This window comes from Cordyceps javanica, chromosome 1 (assembly GCF_051103115.1).
Source record: "Cordyceps javanica chromosome 1, complete sequence".
Lineage (NCBI taxonomy): Eukaryota > Fungi > Ascomycota > Sordariomycetes > Hypocreales > Cordycipitaceae > Cordyceps > Cordyceps javanica.
Window position 1 is genome coordinate 5506817 of NC_139295.1, and position 24594 is coordinate 5531410.

A 24594-nucleotide genomic window follows, 5' to 3' on the forward strand; every position below is an offset into this window, starting at 1 on the left:
ACCACGTTGTTTGTCATCGTCTTGACTCTTTTTTTTTTTTTTTTGCCTTTCTAAATCACTGGCCGAGTAATGTTTGCCTTTAGAGTTTATTCGACTACTTACTTACCAACAAGCACCAACAAAGTACAAACTAACTAATTTAAGCAAAACGCTACTTACTGGCCGAGCGAAGAAAGCGGTGCGCGGACAGTCGCTGTGCAGGTGGATGTGATGACTAGTTAGGTAGGCCGCGTCCGTGATGGCACGATGCTGCCAAAAAAAGAAAAAAAAGGGAAAAAAAAAAGGAGTGGTTGCCTTTTATTTCATTGCAAAGGCCTACTTGCAACAGATCTCCCGTTCGGTTTTCCCCAGTTCCACCAAGTACTTACTGGTATCCATGCCATCCACTTCTCACACGAGGCCAGCGCCCAGTTCAAGTAGTCTTGGTCACAACGACAGCCACAAAAGCGCCTCGAACTCTCTTTCTTTTTTTTTCCTTTTTTTTTCCTGGTCTTGTCTCTATAAACTTGGTTGACGCGCCGCCACGGCGTTTCCCACGTACCAGTAGTTGACTCGGCGGGCAGGGAAACGCCGTCGGGTGGAAATACAGAAAAAATAGGTCATTATCCGTCATAACGCAAAGGCCGCGCTATACAACTAGTACAAGGAGTCGAGACTTGTTGTTCGACCAGAATTGGTCACGCGGAGCTCTTCATGACAGGGCTGTTCCATGACGACCAGGGCATGGTTGGTGCAAGGACAGCGACCTATCAAAAACATATCACCACCACTACCACCACCACCTTGCACGCCCTGGCCGCGAAATGTGTTGAGGACTGCCCAGACTGGGGACGTAGCAACACATGTCCCGAGGTCATGAAGGAGTTCAAGTGTGCATTTGTAGCGTACTTGCCCAGGCCTGCTGGGGTGACGTTTCCCATCTCTCCTGAAAACTACTGCAACTCTCGGGCAAGGCAAAACGGTGAGAGAGCCCCAAGAGATCTATTTGTGACTGGTGAGCACTGATATCTGTAGCGTGTGGGAGATGGTGCTCTGGCCAGGGAGGACTTTCAAGCCTACGCCACTCCGTTCCGTCATGATACTCATTGGTCCGCTCCAACAAGTACAATCTATCCACGCATAGGATCACGACTCTGGACTCTGGCCAGGTGACGCGAGTACTATGTAGCACGGCCACTTTCCGTTAGGCGCCGCGGACAGTTTTCGTCTTGGTATCGACAAAGTCTTTTGGTCCCCCCCTCCCTTCTCCTTAGCTCGCGGCTGCATCTACGCTATCGAAAAACGAAGCAGATGCATCGGCTGAGAAAAAAAGAAAAACAGAAAAAAAAGAAGCGTGCTGTGTGACTCGCGCCCGGAGGCTCGGCCCTCGCTGGATTGTGGGGAGGGGGGAGGGAGGAGGGGCGGTGGTGAATAATGCCCTCCAATTTTTCTTTTGGCCTCTGCCATTTTCTCCGACAAGGGCGGCGGTGGCGAACGGTGTAGACGGCCGCCCTTGGTCCTTGCATGACACGGTGACGACGTCCAATGCTCGGTATTAGCCGGGATCTGAACCCTCTTGTCCCGAGGCCTCTACTTGCGCAGCAGGGCCGTATCTGTCACTCCGCCCTTTCGAAGCTTGGACTTTTTTGTCCAATGCCTGACTTCCATGGTCATGGAACCCCAGCTGGGGAACGGCGACTTTTGCAGCTACCCAGTAACTACACTGCCAAGTGTCGAGTTGGCAGACATGGACTAACCGCCAAGCCAGCCGGCGTCTAGACCTGATTCTACCTAGCAAGCAAGATGAGCGAGCCCTTTGAGCTGCGTGTTGCGCTGGGCAGAGATGCGACCTCATTAATAAAGCTAGGAAGAAGGGTCAAAGGACCCTTGCCTTCTTATTACCAGTGGTTCTACAGTCTACTCCGGACTCAGCACTCATACAACGGGAAGACTGAACAGCAACTAAAGAGCCCAGTGTGAGTGGATCGCGCTTCAATGGAGGCCAACTAGTGGTACACATTATTACTGATAGTTACTCCGTACTTGGTGTGCAGTAATACCCTAAACAGTGTTCAAGTCTCGGCATTTAATATCTGTGCTGTCCAAGTACTTTGACTCTTCTCTGCAAGGGCTGTAAGTTGCTATTCAAATCCCGTCAAGCACCAAGCGAAACCACTCCGGCCCTGCAGGCATGAATCTCTCTTTTCCAGTTCAATCTCGACCCGCGACAAGGCCCTGCCGAATTCCAGCTTGAATTGTGGACCATGCCCGCGTGGCACGGAGCCAACCGAGCGCGCGCGTCGGTCTTTCAGGTAACTATCAAAGGGCCCGAGATCCCTGCTGGACGGGCAGGAAGCGGCACCAACGCACAGTTGTTGTCTAATTTTCGGCGTGCTGCCGAGGAAGACGGCGTCGAAAAGTCAATGGGACGCTACTGATGAAATATCCCATCCTTTTTTTTTTAGTGTCCAGGAGACAGGATCCTGTTCAGCCTGACAATCAGGCTGAGAGATCCATAACCACAACCAGAAACGGACAGACGGTCAACTAACATCAAGGTGTGCCCGTGCATCCATGTCATTGCCCAATCAGGGTCAATCAAAATCAATTCTCCGCTCGTCTCGTACCATCCAACAACGGTGGGATTACTGAACTTTGTTTCCTCGCTAGGGAATAAGACCTTTCTCAGCAGTCCCAGGCTAATCGGCGCAAGCCCGAGCTCCAAAATAGCATCTGGCTCCCGAAAATAGCTGTTGCTAGCAAAGGTGAGTCGAGTACTCCGTACGCTGCGTGTATATGGTACACTCAAGTTGAGAGTGATGTGGTTCTTCATAGTCATGTTGCGCTGAATTAGCCACGTCCAAATATGAGGAGCGAGCCTCCTACCGTTGCCTCGGAGGCTACCGTTGCCTCGGAGGCTTGTTCTACGAGGACGGGTACGGACGGGTACCGTCGACGTACATTGGCGAATCAAATATAGAAATTCAACGCTTTTGGCATCCGCCACACTCTCCCCATCTATTGATATCTGAGTGGCCTACCAGCTCGAGTCTCCCAGGGTCTTGTTCACCCTTGTATCGGTTTGCCAAAACGCGATGGTCCCCACTGCCTTTCCCGTAGTCTGGGCCATCGTAGTCGTAGATTGAACACTGTCAGATGTCACATAATTTGGGTCGTCACTGTCTCGTCCTCGCTGTCCACGAAATGCTAGTGTCATTGAGGCTAGCTGGATTCTTGACAGAAAAGTGGCGTATACACATGTGCCGTCGATCGAAGCATGGTGGTTCATGGCGCAAGAGACAAGAACATGAGCAGCTGACCAGCTCTACAAAGACACATCCTGTCTAACATGGTAAATGGCGAAAAAAGAAAAAAAAAAGAAAAAAACAAGCAATTGCATCGGGACTTGAAAGCCGCGTCTTGTGGTAACATGTCAACAAGTGCCGTGGCTATAGGGTGCAGCAATAGCTATCGGGACTAATTAATGCCCGCATTCTGCCACCCTGCAGGGATCGGGCAGGCAGAAAAAGGTTGCGGCCCTTGACAAAGAACCGCAAAGAAGCGCAACGGCTTTCCCTCCCTCACCATGCCAGGGGGGGGTCCTTGTTGACATGACCCTCGGGCCACGGTCCTTGGATGACAAAAAGGGCGAACTAGGTATAGCGATGGTATGGCTGCTCCCGTACAGAGAAGACAAAAGATTGAACGTGAGAAAGACACGGAAACTGGCTAGCATCTGCGGGGGCGAGACATGCACATATGTAGTGATTGACGAAGCTCACAATACCAATGTCCTGAAAACCCCGCACTTGCAAGGTCTTGTTATACCAGTACTGCGTATTAGTATGTGTGCCCGGCCGATGACGAGCGAAAGGAGCCCCGGCCACACCCGCCGGGCTGGGCTCGGAGGGATCGGAGAGGAGGGGCGGCCACCATGCTGAACGGCTGGTTTTGTTAGTCTAGAGTCCCGGCAGGCTCTCCATGCAGGGTGCTTGATATGCTGAGGGGAAAAGGGTCCTCGCCTTCCTCGCCTTGGCCATGCTGCACTTTGCCCTTGTTTTCCCTTTTCTGATATTCCTTGAATCCTTCGCACACGAGCCCGTGTTCGTGTTCATGGACGCCCTCAACATAACTAGCATCCACATTAGGGTATTATTTTTCGGCGCCACCGAGCTATAGCTATAGCCACCAGGGTATTCTTGACCACATGGCAACCCCATCGACCAGCGAGGTACGAAGTATTGTACTGGCTGAGTACACCAACTGTCCAAGCTAAAAGCAGCTCCAGCAGTTGTTGGACGTGTCCAGCAGCAGCAGCCTTAATTAAAGTGCTGGCTGCCGTCAAAAAGAAAAGTTGCAAGTCACGCACACGCTCTCGTTAGCACAACTCTGCAATCAACACCCCGCCTGTGTTGCTGGTCTGGCCTGTAGGCCCCCCCCCCCCCCCCCCCCCCCCCCCCCCCCGCCTTCTCGCTGCAGCTTTCCAGACTGCCGAGTACCTAGATACAACCTTTCAGCAGACATACCGGCATATATTGGCAGAGCCAATACGGGATTCTTCTTCGCATTGCTGGCGGGACAAATTTTCGGTATCCCGCATCCCTGGACCGGCTGTCGCTGCTGCTCTCTGGACATCCCTGTCGGCCAAGCTCAGAATTCAACGCGGACCGTCGAGATAGTTACGGCAAGAGCACAACACCATCGCCAGGACGACACGCCGAAATTCTAGATTCCCTGCCCTTGATCGTGGTAAGTCTAGCCTTTCTCTCTCTCTCTCTCTCTCTTGTTTCGTCCTTGTTGGCCGTTACCGCTTCCTTTGATTGCCATGTATGGGCGCATATACACACATCCATCTCCGCATAAGCAGCCCAACCACGGGCCTGTCCTTGAAGCTCTATGCGTTGTTTATTAGGGACTGTGGCATTGCTCTTTCGAGCTTTGCCTGGCGACAAGGCCTATGCCTGCCGCCACGCATAATCTTGTCCAATCTTGCCATCCCTTCAGCCTTTTCTCCAACTCTGTCATGAATCTTGCCGAGTTCAATGTACGTCCCTGCCTGCCCACGGCCAAAGCAGCGGGCCGACTACGGTTTGCTGGGCCATGACCGCTGGAAGGGGACCCTGTTTCTCAAAGCCAAATATGGAACCCTGCGCCGCGGTTGTAGCAGAGAGACTACTACTGAGTAACGAGAGGAAGCGTCGCCCACACACGCTCGTGTCCTTGCTTTGCTCTCTGGCATGGCCTCCTTGCCCTTTCTCAATTCTCCTTCTCGACTCGTCGCATTGTGCTATTGCGAATCCTCATCCCCTGCCCCCCCCCCCCTCCCCCGTCTCTCCCTTCCCTTCTCCCTACGCGTGCACCCTGCCCTCTTCCCTCTCCGGCTGGTTCGGACTGGGCGAGAGGGACAGTCCGCCCGGGTAACAATGGAACTTTCCCATCAAGCTTACCGACCGACTGCTTCAGGTGACGCAACACCCTTGAAGACGCGCTCTGCAGGCCGCCGCATGTCGACGTCCTGAGTATCAACCGACAATCTCGAGCTTTTGCCGCCCCCTCTCCGGGCCTTCGCCGTGCCTCGTCACCAAGCAGGGGCCAACTTGCGCCGCCACCAGCGCCGCCGCCGCCGCCGCCGCCGCACAGCGCCGCCTCGTTGTCATTGTCGTTCCCTTTCCTCTCTGAGAGTCCCGGCCCTCCCCCCCATTTGCGTAGCTAATCAACAAGCTGGTTGTCATCACCCATCACGCGCGCGTCGGCTTTTACCAAAAGGACTGCACCGACTTCGTACCTCTCAGCGGCAGCCTCATCAGCTACTTTCCACCAACCACCACTACCACCATCAGCAGCGCCGCCGCCGCACCCGCCTCCGCTCCCACCCCCTTCTCTAATACGCTTACGACTTCCTAACCGGCGACCGATGCTCCTGGCCCCCGACAGGGTCAATCGCGCGAATCTTGTATATCCACCTTTGACGACCCCTTCACCCTAAGCTACCATCATAACCCGACCTCCGACACCGAATCGTCCGACCTCTCGCATCTGCCATACCCCCCCCGGCTGCCGACCACTAGCCTGGTGGCGATGAGAAGGTAGCCAGCTCGCGTTGGCCTACCCCCTCGTCGCGCGTCCCTTGCATCAAGTTCGTTGCCATCTCTGGTACGTATAGCCGTCGATTCTATTTCTTGCCGCCGTGCGCCGCCGTGCGCCGCCGTGCTTGTCCGACTTGTGCCGCAAGATGTACTGCGTCTGTTTTGCAGCCCCGTCGTCGTGCACATGAGGTCTGCGCCGGAGTCGAGGCAATGCGCCGTACCGCCCACCGACGTCTCGTGGGGTACCAACCAACCCGCTCGGCGGCCACAACTGCGCCGCATTCTTTTTTCGAAACATTCGTGTCCCTATCCCAGACAGCTAACGTCCTTCGCTCCATCTTGTCCCCAGGCGCGCACTGCTGCTCCAATGGAAACCTTCACAATCGCCGTCATTGGCTCTGCGGGTGCTGGCAAGTCTACCTTTATTCAAAAGGTCCTTGGCCTTACCCGGCCGCCCATCGCCAGCTCCGCAAGTGTCCGCCTCGTTGTCGATAATGTGACGCATGGCGTTTCGCTCTTCGAGCTCGATCTCGAGAATTTCGACCAGACTGCCTCGTCCCAGACAATCCAATGGCCCAAGCAAATCAACGGCCACATCGTCCCCCGCCCCGATGCAGCCCTGGTGCTATATGATGTCACCAATCCCGAATCTGTTCGACCCCTTCCACAAGCAATGAGTGCGTGCGTCCCCGAATCATGACACACCATGACCAATTTTTTCTGGGTCCTTGCTAACTGTCGTGGAGCTGCCATTACAAATGCCGGTCTACCTTCCATCTTGGTTGCCTGCAAATGTGAAATCGACGAAGATGACTGGGAGGTGGATGCTGATAGCGTCGCTGGTCACAAAATCTTCAAGTCGTGCATCGGTACATACAAGGTGTCTTTTGATAAGGCAGATGTATCCAGAGCCTGCCTGCAGGCCATCCTGAAAGCTGCCATCGCTCACAGAAAAGGTATGCCTCTTCTTTGGAGTCGTCTAGGCTGCGCTAACAACACCGCAGAGCACTGCGAAACCGTTCCCCGTCGACGCGCACAATCGGCTGTCAACCTGGAGGCACCAGATACATCTGCCGGGCGTCCCATCAGTCAGCAAAGCAAGCATAGTCGCGCAAGCTCCGAACTCTCTGTTCTGAAAAGCTTCGGTCCGCAACACGGCGATAGCTACCGAGCTCGCGCCTCGAAGAATTCGGGACAGGCCTATCGAACGGATAAACCGAGTGCGGACTACTTTTTGGATGTCGAAGAATCGGATAGCGAAGGGCAAACATACTCGGACGACATTCCTATTCTTCAGAGGAGCGAGGAGAATTTTGTTGAGAAACAGCCCAGAATGACTGGAGTCACATTGGCCGAGCTTGTTGATCGCCTTCTTGCACTGAGGTTGTCCCGTGCCGACAACAATTTTTCGGATATTTTTCTGTGTTTATACCGTAAATTCACCACACCCACTGAACTCTTCTCCGCCATCCTGGCGCGCCTTGACCGCGTACGGGATGACAAGACAGCACATTATCTTTCCAAAACCGCTACTCAACTGCGAATCATCGAAGTAATCGCCAAATGGGTATCGCTCTACCCAGGTGATTTTGCCAAACTCTCTACTCGAAGGAGCTTGTTCGAATTCATCCAGCACCTGTCGGCAGAGCCCATATTCTCTGTTGCCTCTCAGCAGATGAGGAGAAGCCTGCGGAGAAGTGCCCTGGAAGACGATGACACAGGCTGGGCGACTTCGGACCACAGCGGTCCTGAATGCGACGATGAGAGGCTATCGAAGGAGATGAGTGAGCTGTCCGCCAGTATTGGCATGTTTCAAGTTGACGAAAACGGCGATGGTGGCCTAGAGGCTACCGAACCACCCGACTTCGCTGGCCAACCTGGCGGTCAAGTTCAGTTCCATTCATATGACGAATATGAACGAGAGGCTGCATCGCTTGAGCCGGCTGACCTACATCCTATGAACAAGACCCGGTACCACGTCTTCATGGACCAGTCTGATGATGAAATTGCCGATGAACTGACGAGAATTGACTGGATTCTGTTTTCATCAATCAGAATCCGAGACTTTGTCCGTTATGTTAGTCTGTCGTCGACACAAAAAGAAAAGGCCACTAGCTTGAAGAATGTGAATCGCATGATTAATCATTTCAACCATATTGCGAAATGGGTCGCGAACCTGATTTTGCTCCGCGACAAAGCCAAGCACAGAGCGCAAATGCTAGAAAAGTTTATGAATGTTGCCATCAAGCTCCGCCAACTCAACAACTATAATGGGCTAGCCGCCGTGCTTGCTGGAATCAACGGAATCGCCATCCACCGACTCGCACAAACCAGGCAGCTCGTGGCGCCGGAAGTGCAGAAGCGCTTTGCTCGGGCTGTGATCCTGATGAGCACGCAAAAGAGCCACTCGGCGTACCGTCTTGCCTGGGAGAACTCGCCCCTGCCACGCATCCCCTTTGTTCCCCTGCATCTGCGTGATTTAGTGAGTGCAGAGGAAGGCAGCAAGACGTTTGTCGGACCAAACGGCGACCGTGTCAACTGGAGGAAGTTTGAGGTTCTGGGTGATGTTCTGCTGCCATTGATGAAGAGCCAGGGCACGGCATACCCGAATCTGGTCAAGAATTCGCTGACCCGCGAACTCATCCTTGGTTGTCGGATGCCCACAGATGACGAGGTGTGTCGCAACAATCTTGCCTGTGAACAAGAATCTTTCCGGCTAACTGTGCGTTAGGAAATTTATCAGAGAAGCGTTGAGCTGGAAAGCAGCACCTCCACCGGCGCCTTTGATCCAGCCAAGAAGAAATTTCCATGGTTCGCCAAATAGAGATTGGCAGACCAACACTTGGCTGGGGATGAGCCTCTTCTTCAATAAGTGTCATGCATGGTGGTTGTCAAAGGAATTTACCCTTTTCATGCATCTTGCGGCCGCGCCGCTCCCGAGGGTTGAAAAAAAAAAGATACACCTGTATATACAAACTGCATAGTATACTCACTACTCGCGAATGTCTCCTCATTCTATACCATTTACCAACGATATGTATGTAGGCTGCACCATTATATCCTGGCGTTTCCTATCCTTTTGGCGATGGCATATTCTACTCTCATTCTTTGTATCAATACCTGCCTTCTCTCTTTGAATGTCCTAACAGTGTATTGATGTGTCGAGTTCAGCGCTTGGAGAAGCGCGGCGTTTGCCAGGCTTCTGAATCAGGAAGGAGTGTCATGGCACTGCGGCTGGCAGCTCTCGTGGCGACCAGGCCAGAACATTCCTTCCAGCCTCATTGCAGGAACAACCATTTCATAAGATCTTATTCACTCGACAGCCATCATTTGAGCCCGCTTTCCAGCGCTCTCGATCAATGAGCGCCGTTCAACTGCCAGCAGTCACGGTCTACAGCCAGCAAACGGGGCTGCAGGCGGACCTGCGGACCTCTCTGCGCTTCTGTGGCGCCTCATCAAGCATTGCCGAGATGACTTGCATAGACGACCTCCAGAGACTGCGAAAAGAGCAAAAGCTGTGGATTTTTCCAGCCTCCGCCTGCCGCATGCATTTCTCGGTACGGTTGCTTGGCCATGTCTCTGACCAGCATCTAGATATGAAAGAAGTTGCAAGATGGATTGAAAGCTGCGACGTACGCCATGCATGTATTTTAGGGTTCTCTATGCTCGCAAACTGACTTAAAACAGGTCTGGGAGCGCCTAAGGCTGCAGGTGCGTCATTGTGAGATGCCAGGCGGTGTGGTGCTGGAGTTCTCTTTGCAGCATCCCGACTTGTTGGCGTCCCTGAGCTGTCCACCGACGGCAGCCAAGGCTGAGCTACAGGATCTCCGCTGCCAAATTGAGATCACAGAGCCGCCGGGTGCGCAAAAACTGAGGAAGAGAAAGAGGAGCACTGCGGCTGGGTGGAGAGAAGACGCGGCCTACCAACCACAGAGCGAGGCCTCGGCCAATGGCGAAGCACATTCACAGTATCGTTCTGCCACGTACGGTGTTGCTATAGGGCCTACTGAAACAGCGCAACGTATTCCCAAGAAATTCTTTGAGATCATTTTGCAAGCAGCAATAACGGTGCTCATCACCGGCTCAGCTAGACATTTTACTAACATTAGTGTCGGGCACGGGCAGACAAAACATGCGTTAGTGAAGCTTATCCCAGCAGTTTTCAGTGTGCCATATATCAGGGTATGTAACCTTGAAAAAGCAAGAAAACCGTGATTGATGATTTGGCCAGACGATTTCAGAGAGAGCCCAGCATACACCAACGATTACCAGTGCGCTGACTGCCATGCACAACACTGCCCAGTCGCCATCACTGAAGCGAAAACTTTGGGGTCTCGCTCACCAGGGAGGCATTGAGAAGCACCTGTGGTATTCTACCCTCTCTCAATTAAAACTGCCAACTGTGCCCGGGCCGAGGATGATAGTCGCCGGACCAGCAAATCGAGGAGCAGTGGGCAATACGGAAACAGATTACGGACTGGGATCGAACACGATATGTTTCGGAGAGGATCTCGTCTCCTCGAACTTTCAGGACGACACGAATGAAGACGACGAATTCTCATCTACGAGGGAGACTTCATCTATAGTAAGCATTGACTATGTTGCATTAGAAGGTTTTCTACTTTACTTGGAGAGAGAACCCACCGAAGTGCCATTTTGCGCAGACGATACTCGGTTCTCCGGCGGCACAAGGAGTATCATCGAGTTTGGGGAAGCGTTTTCGCACTTGGAACAAATCTTTGATATCTAACGCCAAAAAAATCTGATTCTAATTGAGCCCAATATACTATTAACAACACGCTCCATTCGAGCTTACACTGTTGAAGATGCCAGCTTCCATCCAGTGTCAGGCACAGAACTAGAAACGCCGAATTATATGCCAAAGCCCTATTAAACCCACAAATGCAAGAACAAGCAGTGACATGGCATCTTATCTTCTCGAGTTATCCCCTCCACGACCGGCCGCGGGGGCGGCGCCCTTCTTCTCCTTCTTCTTCTTCTGCGAGGGCTTGAGCGTGGCGTAGTGAATGTACCACAGCAGAGCGCCTTGCACACCCAAGCCGATGAGGACGACGATCAGGTTGGTGAACAGGTTGGGCTGGTCGTTGAGTACGGCGACGGCCTCTTTCGTGGCGCCGACGGATCGAAGGAAGTCGAACTTTGCCATTTTTTTGTTTTCTTTTTTTTTTGGATATCCTCAGAGAGTATTCGTGTCTTGAGATGGGTGATGCGGCGTTGCTCCTCGGATGTTCTGCGCGCACTGGTGGTAGGTAGTCGACTGCGATGGTACAGCGGTTTGGTTCGTCTTTTGGAGAGAAATCGTAAGAGCTCTCAACTTTGGATTTTAATGAGTAAAGCAGAAAGAGAGAGAGAAGTCAAAGACAGGCAAATGTATAGAAATTAAGCGGGTTGAAACAAGGGGTGTTGCGGGTTCGCCTGCGACACCAGGGTTGACAGTTGGCGTTTCATGACTGCCTCCATTTGGACACAGCGACGTCTGGTTTCTGGCAATTTTTGATGCATTCAGTGTCTATCAATTAATTAATAATACTCCCGAAAGGACATTCTAATGGCTAATGACAACTTTTTATATCCGTATAATGCCCGATATCCCATTCCGGTGGGCTTTTCCTGACCCGGTAAGTCGAACGATCACGCCCCAGTCTTTATTTGCGCTTCCTGTACGGAACACGAATTCTTTTCCCTGATCCTCGACGTCTCAGCATCTGACGGCACCGTAGTCACCGACGCCGTCTTTGACTCTTCTTCTTCGGCCGCATCACCCTTGTCGGGACGCATCTTACTCTTCAACCAGCTACAGCCAGACACCAGGCCCTCGACAAAGGCCAGCAGTAGTGGCGCAATGGTCTCGGCGAGGAACAGCGTCGCGAAAATCATGGCCAGCGTCAGCGCGATGAAGTTGACGTCGCTCTTGAGCACATCCCTATTGACGGTCACGGGCGTCGACACCAGGAACATGCCAATGATGTTGATGGACACCATGTTGGTGAACAGCCGCCGGGCGCTCTTGGGCGTCTGGTAGCGCTTAAACGCGATGATGGCCTGCTTGATGCAGACAACGGTGCCGTACGCGACGACAGTGTTGAACGTAAAAGGTTGCGGGTAGAACGAGTAGCACACGTAGGCAAAGATGGCCATGTCGAAGAAGACCAGGAGGAACTTGGGCGCTCGCGGCTCCACGTGGCCATCATCCTCCGGTGCAGCAACCGGGCTGGTTGACTGATAGTCCTCATAGGTATTGATGATGCCTTCTAGGTCGTCCTTGAAGAGCCCAACCAGTTGGTCGGCCGGACGTCCAAGCTTATAGCCTGCAGTGTATTGGATGTAGCGCTCGGTGCGGACTCGTACCGGTACGTCTTCAGCAGCCACGGCCTCGCGTCGCGCGGTGAAGGTCTTGACCGTGGTGAGCTCAGCATTGATCGCCTTGTCCGCCGCCTCCCAGTCAATGGCGAGCTCGCCGTCGCTTCGAGCTCGCAGCAGGCGCATCTGGCGCCGCGTGACGAGACGCATCACGTAGTCTCGCACGGTCGGCGAGAACTGCACGCCAATCTGCCACGACATGGACAGCACGAGCATCATGATGCGGAACCACGACGTCTTGTACGCGGCGTGAATCTCCGGCACCACGGCCGCGAGCGCGTACACGGTGCTGCCGACGAAGGCGCCCAGCAGCCGCTCCAGGCTCCAGTTGAACAGCAGCCACAGCGAGTGGTACGGGTAGCGCCAGAGAAACCACAGCTGGCACAGCGTGACGATGCGCCCGCCGATGGACCGCTGGTTATACGAGCGCTCGCCCAGGAAGCCGGCGGCAACGTCGGGATAGCACGCGCTGAAGACGAGGAATATCATGAACAGGTTGGTCATGTAGCGCTCCGTGCGCGGCACGGCGGCCTTGAAGCCGTGCCGCCACATGGCCAGCGTGCGACGAACGCCAGAAGAGGCGCGGCGGATGGCACCGCGGCCGGAGGAGGTGTGAAAGGGGGCGGCGAGAAGGGCCGTGAGCTTGGTTTCGATATTCTGGGCATTCAGGCTGGCGAGAAGAGAGCGGAGGGCAGCGGGAAGGTGTTCCCATGTCTCCTCGGGGGAGTCGAGGACTCTTTGCTTTTGCTTCTCGGCATGCACGGCCTCTTCCTCGTCGATTTGTGTGAGGCTAGAGGCATAAGAGCTCACATTATCGCTGTCCTCTCGGCAGGTCGACGACGACGACGACGACGACGACGTCGACGGGCTGCTTCCACCAGGAGGCAGACGCTCTCGCACCAGACGGCGGATAGCCTCTTCTTCCGTAGGCAGCTCATGACGAGGAATGGTTGGGAAGCAGCCTTGCAAAACGTCCAAAATGCCATCTTGTCCCAGACCCGTGCTCCAGACAGCGGCGTAGACGGGGTCTACAGGGCGGTTGCGGCTGTTGTAGGGGACGGACCAGCGCCAGACAAAGTTGACGGCCGCGAGAGCTCCGTTTCCAATGGTTTTCAACATTTTCAATGTATCGAGCCGTTGAAAATATTGGACTGAGATTGATTGATCATGGACGACTTTTGCCAAGGCTCGGCCCGCTGTGGACGACCAGTCGCTTCGTTTTAGATGATGAGAGTCGGTATTGCGGGAAGCCTTGTACCGAGCATTCCACACGTTTCGAAGGACCTTTTGCAGAATGGCAAAAAGAAAACGCCCGCTGACGGTGTATGACGGGATTTACATTCTGGTTTCCTACTTGAAAGCCCCACACGACTCAAGTACAAACAATTCAGACGCACTTTCTGTCAACTTGTTCCATTGAGACATGCCCCTTGACGATCCTGGCCAAGATCCTTGCCCGGCTCAGAACCTCTGTCCAACGTGCTCTCTCTTGCAGAAAACGATGGCAGACCAGGCATTATGCTGTGGGTCACATTTAGCCAAGGTGCCAAGGAAATAAAACATTTAAAATTCTCAATGTGGGCACGAACCATACAGGGGATCGACCACAGCCAGCGAAGGCCGCACAGGGCAAATCGTGAGAGGCTGAGCCGTCCCCGCTACAATGGACGGTCTACTTTTGAGTTGGGTGGGATAGATCATACTATTCGGAATTGCGAAGAAGCCAAGGAGCTCATCGTCCATCGAGAAGGATGAGTGGGAATAGAAGGCCGAAGCGGGACTATCAGCCTGCGGCGCACCTCGTCCTGGACTCGGCCGGAACGCTACTGGTACGGATAATATCACACAATAAGAAGAGATACGAGGGGGGAATTCGGAAAATATCTCACATGTAGGATCAACCCGCAATTCAGGTGACTCCAGTCAGGTCTCGCAGATTCAGGGAGGCGCTGCTCTTTGGAAGGGGAGGGGAGGGGGGCATGATTGTTTACGTATACCGACGCTCCAACATTCTCTCATTACGTGTCGCCGGAAAGGTCTCCCCGTGCACATCATGGCCGAATTGGATTCCGATGTACAGGCGGGATCAGTGCGAATGCAAAGAATCCATGCCCTCAGATACGATATACATGCACGCAAGTTTCTTCATTGTCAGCATGGCGTGTTACATGCATTGCCACCGCCGGGCTAACGGTGATGGCGAAGCAGCAAGGTTGGGAAAACACACAAAAAAAAAAAAAGGCCTGCACGCGCGTGCGAAATCAAATGGCCGAATTGCGACAAGTGAGAATACTAAGTAGTAATGCAGTTGCAACCAATGTACTCTGGGTCCAGTCTGACACCGACGTCAAACGTCTCTCGCTTGTCTCGATGGAGCAACCCGCGCGGCGCTGCGTTGGTCGAAGTGGCCGGCGCTCGCAAACTTTCAGCCTGCATTAGCGTTAAGCCCACTGGTCGAATGAATGGGATCCATATTCAGGCCGTCGGTTCCCGGCTGCTGCCATTGTCAGAGAGTTCTTTTTTGACCTTGTTGACAGGGTTTCTGGCGAATGAGTCCTGCCGGATGCTTGCGGGTTGCCGAATGATTCTTGCGTTACTTTTGAACAATATGCTGCAATCCATATTGCTCACCCTCAAGGTATATTTGCCATGTCGGCTATGTATGCCTTGGACGGTGGATCTGATATCCAAGAGCAAACTCTATCAAGGTTGGTAGCAATAGAATGAATTCATTACAAAGTCCGCCTCTCTTGGTGAACTTGTATACCCTACACGTACCCATGAGCCGCCGAAGCGTGTTGGAAAAGTTGATCTGCAAAGACAATACAAATTCGACTTGATCTAACGACCCGGGTACCCCGTAGAACACACGCATGTGTCTTCCGTAGTGCTCTATCCCTAGGTAGTTGTGTAGCCTGACTCCTTTCTCGGACAGGAATATTTCCCGGTAGCTCAATCTTTAAATCCACATTCTAAAAACCTGGGCCGCAATGATGCAGCAATCTGAGACCAGGGTGGACTGCGGGCTGGGGGCTGAGATCCAAGCCACACCGCACATTTTGTTTGGCCTTTCACCCTCACCCTCAACCGTTCTCCCCTTTTTCTCTTTCCAGCAAGGGTGCATGACAAGCGGAGACAGGTACCGCAGAAACGGGACGAGTGGGTAAGCAAGCCACACTGGCATCCAGCCATTTACCTTATTGGCAACTTTGTTCATTGGTATATACGAGATCACAGACCGACGGGCTCCATAACTCGGCTGGCCCGCACAGCCAACCATCGCTGGGAAGAGAAAGTAGTAACGGCGGGTGCAACATCCTCATTGCCTTCCGTGGCCAGGACGCATGAACAAGCCCTGTTCTCATCGTGACGACATGGTGGCGCAGGTCGGAGAAACTCTCCTGGTCTACGATAGGTCGTATCCTACGGGGGTGCTTGGTAAACGGTGTCGGAAGTCAAACTGCACCGTGAACAGCTCTGCTCGATACCATGTGCTAGGCGTCAAGTAGTCTGACCAATGAGTTTAAGCTTCTTCGCTGGAAACTGCAGTCAGGGCAAACGTTAAATCCGGCGAAATAACGAACCTTCCGTCATCTCTTCGGCTCGTGGCAACGCGTGTCAGTGGCCAATAAACTGGCCACAACAACACATATGCATGACTTTGAACTTGCTGGGCGAAACAGGCCAGCCATGCAGCGGTGGATCGATATTCAGAATGCAAATTGCGCCTTGATGATGATTTGACCAATAGACAAACTAGTCTCTAGCACAGACCCGTCCCTAAGCTTCGCACTGCAGTTGGGTGGACTTGGACACTTGCCGATCGCGACGATCTATAGCACGAAATACCGACAAGCGATCACTGCCGGACTATACAGCATGACAGCCACCGCGGGTATTTTTTCTCACTTTGAGCTACATTCAAGGGTGGATACTGTATTCGGAAAAAAATTCCTTGCGCCATCTAGCTTCGATATGAGTATCAGACCGAAAGCTATTCCGAACGAAGGAAAAACAAATCATACCGATGACGTACGTCAAGCGTGTAGAAACTGTACTTTACAATAGCAGGAAAATGGTTCTCAAACAAGCTTCCCAAACAAGCTTCCCAGACAAAACTCGGAGCTTGAGACAACGCAGTGGCCTATCCTTATTCGAGAGATGTACTGGTACTCCGTACATGTGGCTTAGCTCGGTCCTGTAGCTACCTGGCTACCTACCAGTAAGCTTCAAAGCTCAAAAATAAGCCTCGATGCCAAGGAGCCGAGAGAGCCACGTTGCCAAAGCTGATCTGCACCGGACTTCGCAACTTCGATGTGGCGGGCGTGCCATCGACTATTTTTGAAATTAGCGTCGGAACCACCAAGCCGATCGCTTTACAAACTGACTGCGCAGAGAAGCAGTTAAACAAGAGAATATATTTCATATTTGACATTTGCAACCGCTTAGATGGAACTACCAAAATTCGATTGTGCTGGAGAAGAAAGCCCAAACTGAGCTTACAACTTGAGACTACGCATGCCTTGCATAGCCGCGCCCACGTCACATCATCTACCCATCCACAACAGAGTTTTGTTTCATGTAACTACAGAAGGAGGCTCGATCAGTAGCAGTGAATACGTAATATTTCAGAAAAAAGTGATCTTCTCAATGCAGTGGACCTGTGTGGGCCGGAAGTCAGGCTAGGATACCACAGTGCTCACCCGTACGAGTGTCTTCCAGGACTCCCTGGCCCATTGAGAGACAAGATTTACGGCGTACGACTACGGCAATGAATATCACCCCCTGAGAGAGAAACTTTTGAGCTGAGGTGTTTTGACTGCCGCGTAAGAAAGCGTAATATGAGAAACTTTGACGGTCCGTCCGCTACAGGAGCTTCTTTCGACGCCGCATCCCGCAAAGTCGTTGACGGTTCGGTTTAAAAGGACGTGCGTTTCCCACATTTCAGAGTGTTTTGGAACAATAGCATCCGCTAACTATTTCATCAAGCTTATTTTTATCCTAAAGGTATTCATCCCATGCGCCCTTATCAGCAAGATCATGAAGTTGCAGCATAACCCTAACCCGCTGTCCTCCCCAGATACGAAACAATACACTTTCACAATGCCCGGGCCGGTTGCCACTTCAGACGCCAAACTGGCAATGAATGGTAACAGTACTCCTTTTCAGGTCTATCATTCATGGCCCTCTCAGAAGTCTGAATGCAAGCAGTTTGACGACTTTTGCTGGATTGACTTGGCCCACGTGGTCATGCTGGTCGAGCAGAATACTGTTGATAGAACCGTTGGGCAAAAGCTTTTACCAGCACTCCAAGAAATACGATCACAGGGCTATAACCGACTGCCTATAGATCCGTACAAGGAGAGCCTTCTATACCAAGTCGAGTCTGCTCTCGGACAAAAGCTTGGCGATCATGTCGCCGGTGCTCTGCACACTGCGCGAAGTCGCATTGACCAGCGTGCCACCGTTGGCCGAATGTACTATAGAAGAATTCTTCTTCAGGTCATGGACCACATTTGCCAGTTCCAGGAACACCTCGTTGAGGCTGCGCAGGAACATGCATCTAGAATCATCCCCTATCATACCCATATGCAGCAGGCACAGCCGGGTAATTTTGCCCACTACCTGCTGTCGTTTGCGGCCAAACTCCAAGAAGATTTTGAGCGCTGTCAAGAAGCCTATAGACGGGTCAACCGTAACCCGCTCGGTACGGTGGGAAGAAGCGGAACGGGGTTGAAGATTGATCGTGAAAGAACCACGCAGTTTCTGGGATTCGACAGCTGCGTAAAGCACTCCCTTCTTGGCAAAGACGCCGATTTTGCTGCCGACATTGTCGCCGCGCTTTCATTTGTCATGTACCACCTGAATGATTTTGCCACGGACCTACACCTGTGGTCGAGCAACGAGTTTGGATTCGTGCAGCTCCCGGACACCTTTTGCGGGACGAGCAGCATCTTCCCTCAGAAGCGCAACCCTGTGACTCTCGAGACCATCAAGCTGGCCGCCGGACCTAGTGTTGCGTGGCTGAGCTCTACCCTGGCCACCTTTCGCGGTGCCGGAACCGGCGATCACAGAGTGCACGGGATCCCGTCCCACCTAGACCAAGCGCTGGAGACGACTTCGGACATGCTCATCCTGGCCGGCCTGGTGGCGTCCGAGGTGCAAGTCAACGACGCGCGGGTCAGGGAGGTCCTGGGTGAAAGCTGGTCGACGACCAGCAACCTTGCAGACTTCCTCATGCAGCACCGAGGCCTCTCGATCCGCCAGGCGCACGGCGTCGTGGCGCGCCTGGTACGCATGTGCCGGGACACTGGCTTGGGCAAAGCACAGGTCACGCCGGAGATGCTCGAAGAAGCCGGCCTCATCTCTCTGGGGCAAAGCATCGAGATGAGCGAGCAAGACTTGCACGAGGCGCTGGACCCGGAGAGCTTCGTAAAAACCCGCACAAGTGCGGGCAGCGTTGGCCCTGCCGAGATCAATAGCCTCACGGAGCTGGCGCAGGATTTGCTGTCAGATAATCGCCGCTGGGTTATGGAGTGTCGCAGCAAGCATTTGAGAGCGGAGAAAATACTAACGGAGGCAATTTCGGCTGTTTTGAAAGATTGAGCTTTAGCGTAAAAAGGAGTAAATATTATTCTGATTTGTTCATGGTAACATGAGCGGCTTGCCTGGACTGTGAACTGGCATGCTGCCTGAGCCACACCCCAACCCAGTATGCCGACGACGAGTTGTAGCCGGATCATGAGCATAGATTCTATCCAGCATGCGAATTTGCAAATGGACCTTTTTTTTCAAGTCATTCACCATTTGGAAGGCTATTAAAATCATCTAGTTCGTATATTAAACAGAGTGTTCTTCGATAATCCACTGAGAGAGCCACAGATGCTTTATTTGGCCTTGACCAGCTCCAGGTAGTGATCGACGACAGAAACAACTTGCTCCTCATAGCTCTTGAATTTGATGCCGAATACTCTGGTTGCCTTGGAGCTGTCGATGTTCGAGGGTTCGGCCTCTGGTCTGGGAATGGAGTCAAACCTGAACAAGCCGGCTGCGTACTCATCAGGGTATCTGCGCTTGACGATTTCGAACGAATCAGCCCATTCAATAGACACAGGGTTGCTGGCGAGAAATATCTGATTGTCAGATACGGCAGGGTCGAGAGCCAGAACATGGAGCTCGGCAACGTCATCTATATGCACAGAGCCGCCTCCCAGCTTGCTCGGGTGTGGGTGTCCGAGAAGAGGGCCCATCACATTGCCATTTGTACCCTTGGCGATCTGTGAGACTTCGGTCACGGTATCGTCACGCCCGATGACAAAGCTCGGAAGGATCCTGACCACGTCAAATGCCGGCCTGTGTTTTGAGATGAAGTCGTCGGTTGCTTGAAACGAGAGCGCTTTAGAAGCAGCGTACGCAGCAAATGCGTTTGCAAAGGGTCTTTTGGTGTCGGCTGCCCGTGTCTCCTCTGAATGCCTTGTCAGCTTCGATTTTGCATCATTGGGGCGGCGCATACGTACCGTTGATGGTGGCTCCAGTTGCCATGTGGGCTGACGATGTGAGTGAGACTACGGAAGCAGTGATGACGATTTTCTTGACGCCGGCGACTTTGTGGGCAGACTGCAGGATTCCCACAGTACCTTGAATCGCGGGTTCGATCAAGTCGGCCTCGAGATCCGCGGTTTGCGGGCCAGGGATGGGGGATGCAACGTGGATGATGTGTGTCACTCCTTTGACCGCCTCATCGTAGGCGCCAGGAACTGTGATGTCGGGGACGATGACGCTTTCTATCTGCGATGCATACGGTGCGACTGGTGTGTAGGAGAGAAGTCTGTCATAGCTTGACTGAGAGCGCACTGCAACGCGAACGTGAAAGTTTCCTCGTTCCAGCAAATGGATGAGGGTTCTGAAACCGATCATGCCAGTGGCGCCGGTGAACTAGTTATAATTAGAAATAACCTTGCCATGTTAACCAAACTGTTACACACAAGAAGAATGTCTTTTGTCATTTTGAGTAGCTGTACTGCGGTGATGATGAGGACGAGTAGATTGGTGTGCGGTGATGGTCTAAAGGCAGGCTGAAGACTTGAGGCTGCGGTTTACCAGTGGCCTTTATATTCCATTGCTCAACAGGGGATTTGAAAAGACAAATAAAGCATTTCTAAGCAGAACATCATGTAATCCAAAAGAAGAAAGAAAAGTAAAACCAAAACCAAACTACAATGATGCAAATTGTCATTACAAAAAACTCTCTCATTGTCCAAAGCAACGCATAGATCCGCATAATGCCGCATAAGCCCGCAAAGGACCTCGGCAACGCCCACGTAAACATGGCCGTAGGGCGCATATCTCCGCTTCCGCACCTGCAACCCCCAACTCAACTTTCATCATCAATCATAATGTCCGCTCGTAATTCTGATGCATGGCCAATCTCGAGGTACTCGTGTCTACCGTGTCGTGAATCGAAACGGAAATGCGACCGAGCCACACCAGACTGCACCTTGTGCTTACAGTACGTTGAGCTTCCATCATTGGGGTGGAACTGTCGTGTGGCCTCTCGAGAATCAATAGTCTTCTAATGAGTGAAACGAGATGTAGAAAAAATATATCGTGCGTGTTTCCCCAGCGGAGAAAGCGCAGGCAAGTCCGTCCGAAGCACACCGAGCTATCAGCGCTGCCTTCACCGCAGCATCTGTCACCACCACCACTCAACACGCCCAGTCCGTCGCAGGCAAGCACTCACAGTAAGGAGGCTGTCGAACCGCAAGCAGCGCAGAAGAAGCAATTTCACATCGTCGCAGAGCATTTTCTTGACCCCGAGGTGTTTCGGCATGCGCAGCTGCAACTCCCGGCTATACAAATCGACTCCCTGCTGACAGACGACGTTGCTACTGCCACCGGCGGCGTTGCGGACATTCGAATCATAGCCCAGAAGCACTTCTCCACCGTGCATGTCTGGATGCCAATCGTGTCCAAGATTCAGTTCTACAAACTCCTACTCAGGCGGCTCACATACAACCGAGCTGAACTGCATTTATTGCTGTTGGCTATGAAGCTGTGTGGCGACGTGGTGACGCATACGCCGCAAACACCATTATACGAGCTGACCAAGCAATTCCAATTCTCTGTTGTGAACTCGGGGATATCTTCACTGCTGGTCCTTCAAGCCGGAGTTTTCATCACTTGTTATGAGTTGGGGCATGGAATCTACCCGGCCGCGTTTCTGTCCTTGTCGTCCTGCGCACGGTACGCGATAGCCTTGGGCGTTGACAGCTCCGTCACTGCGCATACGGATTCCAAAATCGAAACACTCGACTTGGAGGAGTGTCGCCGTGTTTGGTGGGCTCTTCTCGCTATGGACAGGTACGAATATTCATGCTCTATTCCTCAGGCATCCAGTCATGATTATACTTACCGTGGTTGCTCGTCAGATTCATGAACTTGTCCAATCCCAAACGACCACTTACGACACCAGACCCAGACACATCCCACTATATTCCCATCGATGACCAAAACTGGGACAACGGGGTGCGATGCATCATATGCCTGCGCCACTCTAGATCTTTGTTATGACTGACCTTTGTGCAGACGGCTGGACCAGACGACGCATGCACCCTCGGCTCCGTAAATACTTTGGAAATGGGACGCTTTGCCCGGCTTGCGCAAGCGGCTCATCTGCTGAGCTTAGTAATTAAAGATGTAGCAGAGGGTTCCGATGATTCAGCACAGCTTCGCCGCACGATATTCGCCCTGGTTCATGTCTCTCGTATTGAGGCTCGTATGCGCCGACTTGAACTCTGCACCCAAATGTCGACATGCTTCAGGTATGGCGTGGCAGTAGAGACCAAAACTTACTTTCTACCAAGGCGCTGACGATCAAAGTGCCATTCTTCTCCTGGATTATCCTACATCATTTCAAGGTGTGGCTTCTCAGGGAATTTGTTCTCGTGCCGATGCCCCATTTTCTCCGGAGAGCTCATCAGTTCTTGAATCGACGATAGAAATGGCTGAGAGAATCATTGCAGCGCATGGTGCACTCAAGAACATCATTGCACCTTTTGTCCTACACGTCAACTACAAAGCTGCGTCCATCTACCTCCAACAAGCCATTGAGGAGCCTAATGGTGACGCGGCCAGCTATGTAGCAACACTGAAAAAGTCTTTAAAGTTGTTCTCTCAGAGATGGCTTGCAGCTGGTGAGTATCTTATTTTTTGTCCGAATTTACGGCCATCTTTCGCTCCTACTTCCCCTCCCGTGTTGAGGAGCAGAGATGCTGACTCGGGTATATAGAGGCCTATTTATCATTATTGGAGCGTCGGGAGACCATCTTGCTACTTCAGCAGTTTGATTCGTAAGTTGTCGGCGGATAGAAGAGTAACGCAAATTTGAAGTGACTTCGGCTTCCTGACATTTTACCCGAAAAAAAAACTGCTCGAGGTGGCGCTGATAGCCTCGAGAGGGGGGCCCTGCAAATTTTGTTCAACCCGGACTGCCCTCAGAGGGATAGAAGAAGGCAATAATAATCAGACGGAGATCCAATATTAACTCAGCGACTATACCGCACTCCATGTTTCATGCTATCTGGCCCTCATTGCCATCTCAATTATCTTTAAACGGTATATTCACTATTGGCACGGGAGAATGCACACGCCACCTCGAATCTCATCCCTGTCCGATGATGCTTTAGCCTCGGCCAACTTCTAGCGATGGCCGTCTACTACTGAGACTACCAACAGGAATTATTGAGGAAGTTCCTGTACACTTGTCGCTCAGCAGCAAGCTTGTTCTCCATCAGACGTGACGTGCACCTCGCTACGAAACATCCTTGACAAGCGCTACCAACTGCAAGCCGCAAAGTCTGCGCCGGATTGTCTCAGCGTGCATCAAAGAACATAGACTAGACGTCTGAAGAATGTGGATCTTGCGTTTGCGTTTACCGCAATGCCGCAGACACTTCTCCCATCAGGCTGATCAATTCTCGGTCTTGCTGCCCGACGCCTAGCCGGTGCGATATCAACCTGAAGAACCCCATCAGGCACTTGTCGGGTACGTGGCCAGCCCGTACTGAAGTATGCGATAATGTAAATGTCCTGGCCACGGGGCCTGCCGTCGTCTTCACCGAGCCACATCCAGTAGATGCACGACCTGCAGAGCGGAAATTGTCACTGTTCGGAAACACACAAGGTAGCCAGCAACTGTATATATATGGAAAGATGACGACACCGCGATCTCGCCAATGTCTCTCAGTACCATGTACAAAGAAAGGTCCGCCCAGGGCAGACCGGGCATCACACCAAGACTGCACAAGTCCACCTTGGAGGAAGGGCTGCCTTTCGTTCTATTCATGACACACGGTTCCCCCCCCCCCAAGGACGCTACAAATAAGCCACGAAATGAGTCACAAAACGGCCGCAGCAAGAACGCGGACCATGGGCTGGCCTCAAGAGAACAAAGAGTCGGGCTAGACTCGAGGGCTGGGCAACGATGCCACTTGGCTTCCTAAGCCGGCCTAGCGCACGACACAAAGCCGGGGACAACGACAGAGCCTTACCCGGGGCCGCATCGCCACAGCCGCTGCCCGGGTCAACTTGCATGCGCGCCGGGCATGTTTCGAGACGATGGCTACGAGTTTCTCGGCCATGGCAGCAACAGAAGGAGGCTCTTGTCCACTCGCCGCCGAATGAAGAGAAGTACGACTTGGACGCGGTCAATGGCCGCCTGCTGATCAATTGGTCAGTGCCGTCCCTGACTTGGACATCATTGGCGCCCCGGACACCGGCCGCAGCCAGATGCCGTTGCTCCTCTCACTCGACAACAATTCCTCTGGGAAAACAGCATCTACATCATACTTGGAGCGCTACGGAAGTATCTGTGCGGAGATGTATAAATTTTCAGCGGGGGATGGCTGCATTTAGGCGTAACGGATCAATCTTAGACCCACTGGCCAACTTATTTCCTAATCGGGCTTCTAAACTTCATGCTTGGCACTCTTGACGCAGATTGGAATAACAGCCCCCGCGGCACCCGGCGACGGGCAACATTGATTGTCAAGTCTTGGCAGTTTCTAGAATAAATGTTCCATCTATATATTGCTCGCGTCCGTTGCCCATCAATGGTCTCCCTTCAGTGTCAACTTTTCCAATTGCTTCG

General features: G+C 52.6%; 6 protein-coding genes across 6 annotated transcripts; 3 read left to right on the top strand and 3 right to left on the bottom strand.

The window, feature by feature from the left end:
• Positions 1–6432: 6432 nt before the first annotated feature.
• V2A60_001665 (ras guanine nucleotide exchange factor domain-containing protein) lies at positions 6433–8889 on the top strand (the record flags this gene model as incomplete). Its single annotated transcript, XM_083253023.1, has 4 exons — positions 6433–6742; positions 6812–7021; positions 7070–8739; positions 8797–8889. 4 exons carry the CDS (start codon positions 6433–6435, stop codon positions 8887–8889), a joined length of 2283 nt encoding a protein of 760 aa, XP_083109149.1.
• A 2106-nt stretch (positions 8890–10995) lies between these two features.
• Positions 10996–11232, bottom strand: V2A60_001666 (uncharacterized protein; the record flags this gene model as incomplete). Its single annotated transcript, XM_083253024.1, has 1 exon — positions 10996–11232. The coding sequence occupies one exon, from the start codon at positions 11230–11232 to the stop codon at positions 10996–10998; it is 237 nt and encodes a 78-aa protein (XP_083109150.1).
• Positions 11233–11717: 485 nt separating this feature from the next.
• On the bottom strand, positions 11718–13565 carry V2A60_001667 (uncharacterized protein; the record flags this gene model as incomplete). Its single annotated transcript, XM_083253025.1, has 1 exon — positions 11718–13565. The coding sequence occupies one exon, from the start codon at positions 13563–13565 to the stop codon at positions 11718–11720; it is 1848 nt and encodes a 615-aa protein (XP_083109151.1).
• A 3984-nt stretch (positions 13566–17549) lies between these two features.
• Positions 17550–19052, top strand: V2A60_001668 (argininosuccinate lyase; the record flags this gene model as incomplete). Its single annotated transcript, XM_083253026.1, has 1 exon — positions 17550–19052. The coding sequence occupies one exon, from the start codon at positions 17550–17552 to the stop codon at positions 19050–19052; it is 1503 nt and encodes a 500-aa protein (XP_083109152.1).
• A 281-nt stretch (positions 19053–19333) lies between these two features.
• Positions 19334–20452, bottom strand: V2A60_001669 (uncharacterized protein; the record flags this gene model as incomplete). Its single annotated transcript, XM_083253027.1, has 3 exons — positions 19334–19911; positions 19964–20381; positions 20432–20452. 3 exons carry the CDS (start codon positions 20450–20452, stop codon positions 19334–19336), a joined length of 1017 nt encoding a protein of 338 aa, XP_083109153.1.
• A 276-nt stretch (positions 20453–20728) lies between these two features.
• Positions 20729–24359, top strand: V2A60_001670 (fungal specific transcription factor domain-containing protein; the record flags this gene model as incomplete). The annotated part of the gene is made up of 7 exons (XM_083253028.1): positions 20729–20779; positions 21196–21806; positions 21875–21971; positions 22032–22267; positions 22326–22639; positions 22735–22795; positions 24182–24359. The coding sequence occupies 7 exons, from the start codon at positions 20729–20731 to the stop codon at positions 24357–24359; spliced, it is 1548 nt and encodes a 515-aa protein (XP_083109154.1).
• Positions 24360–24594: the final 235 nt, after the last annotated feature.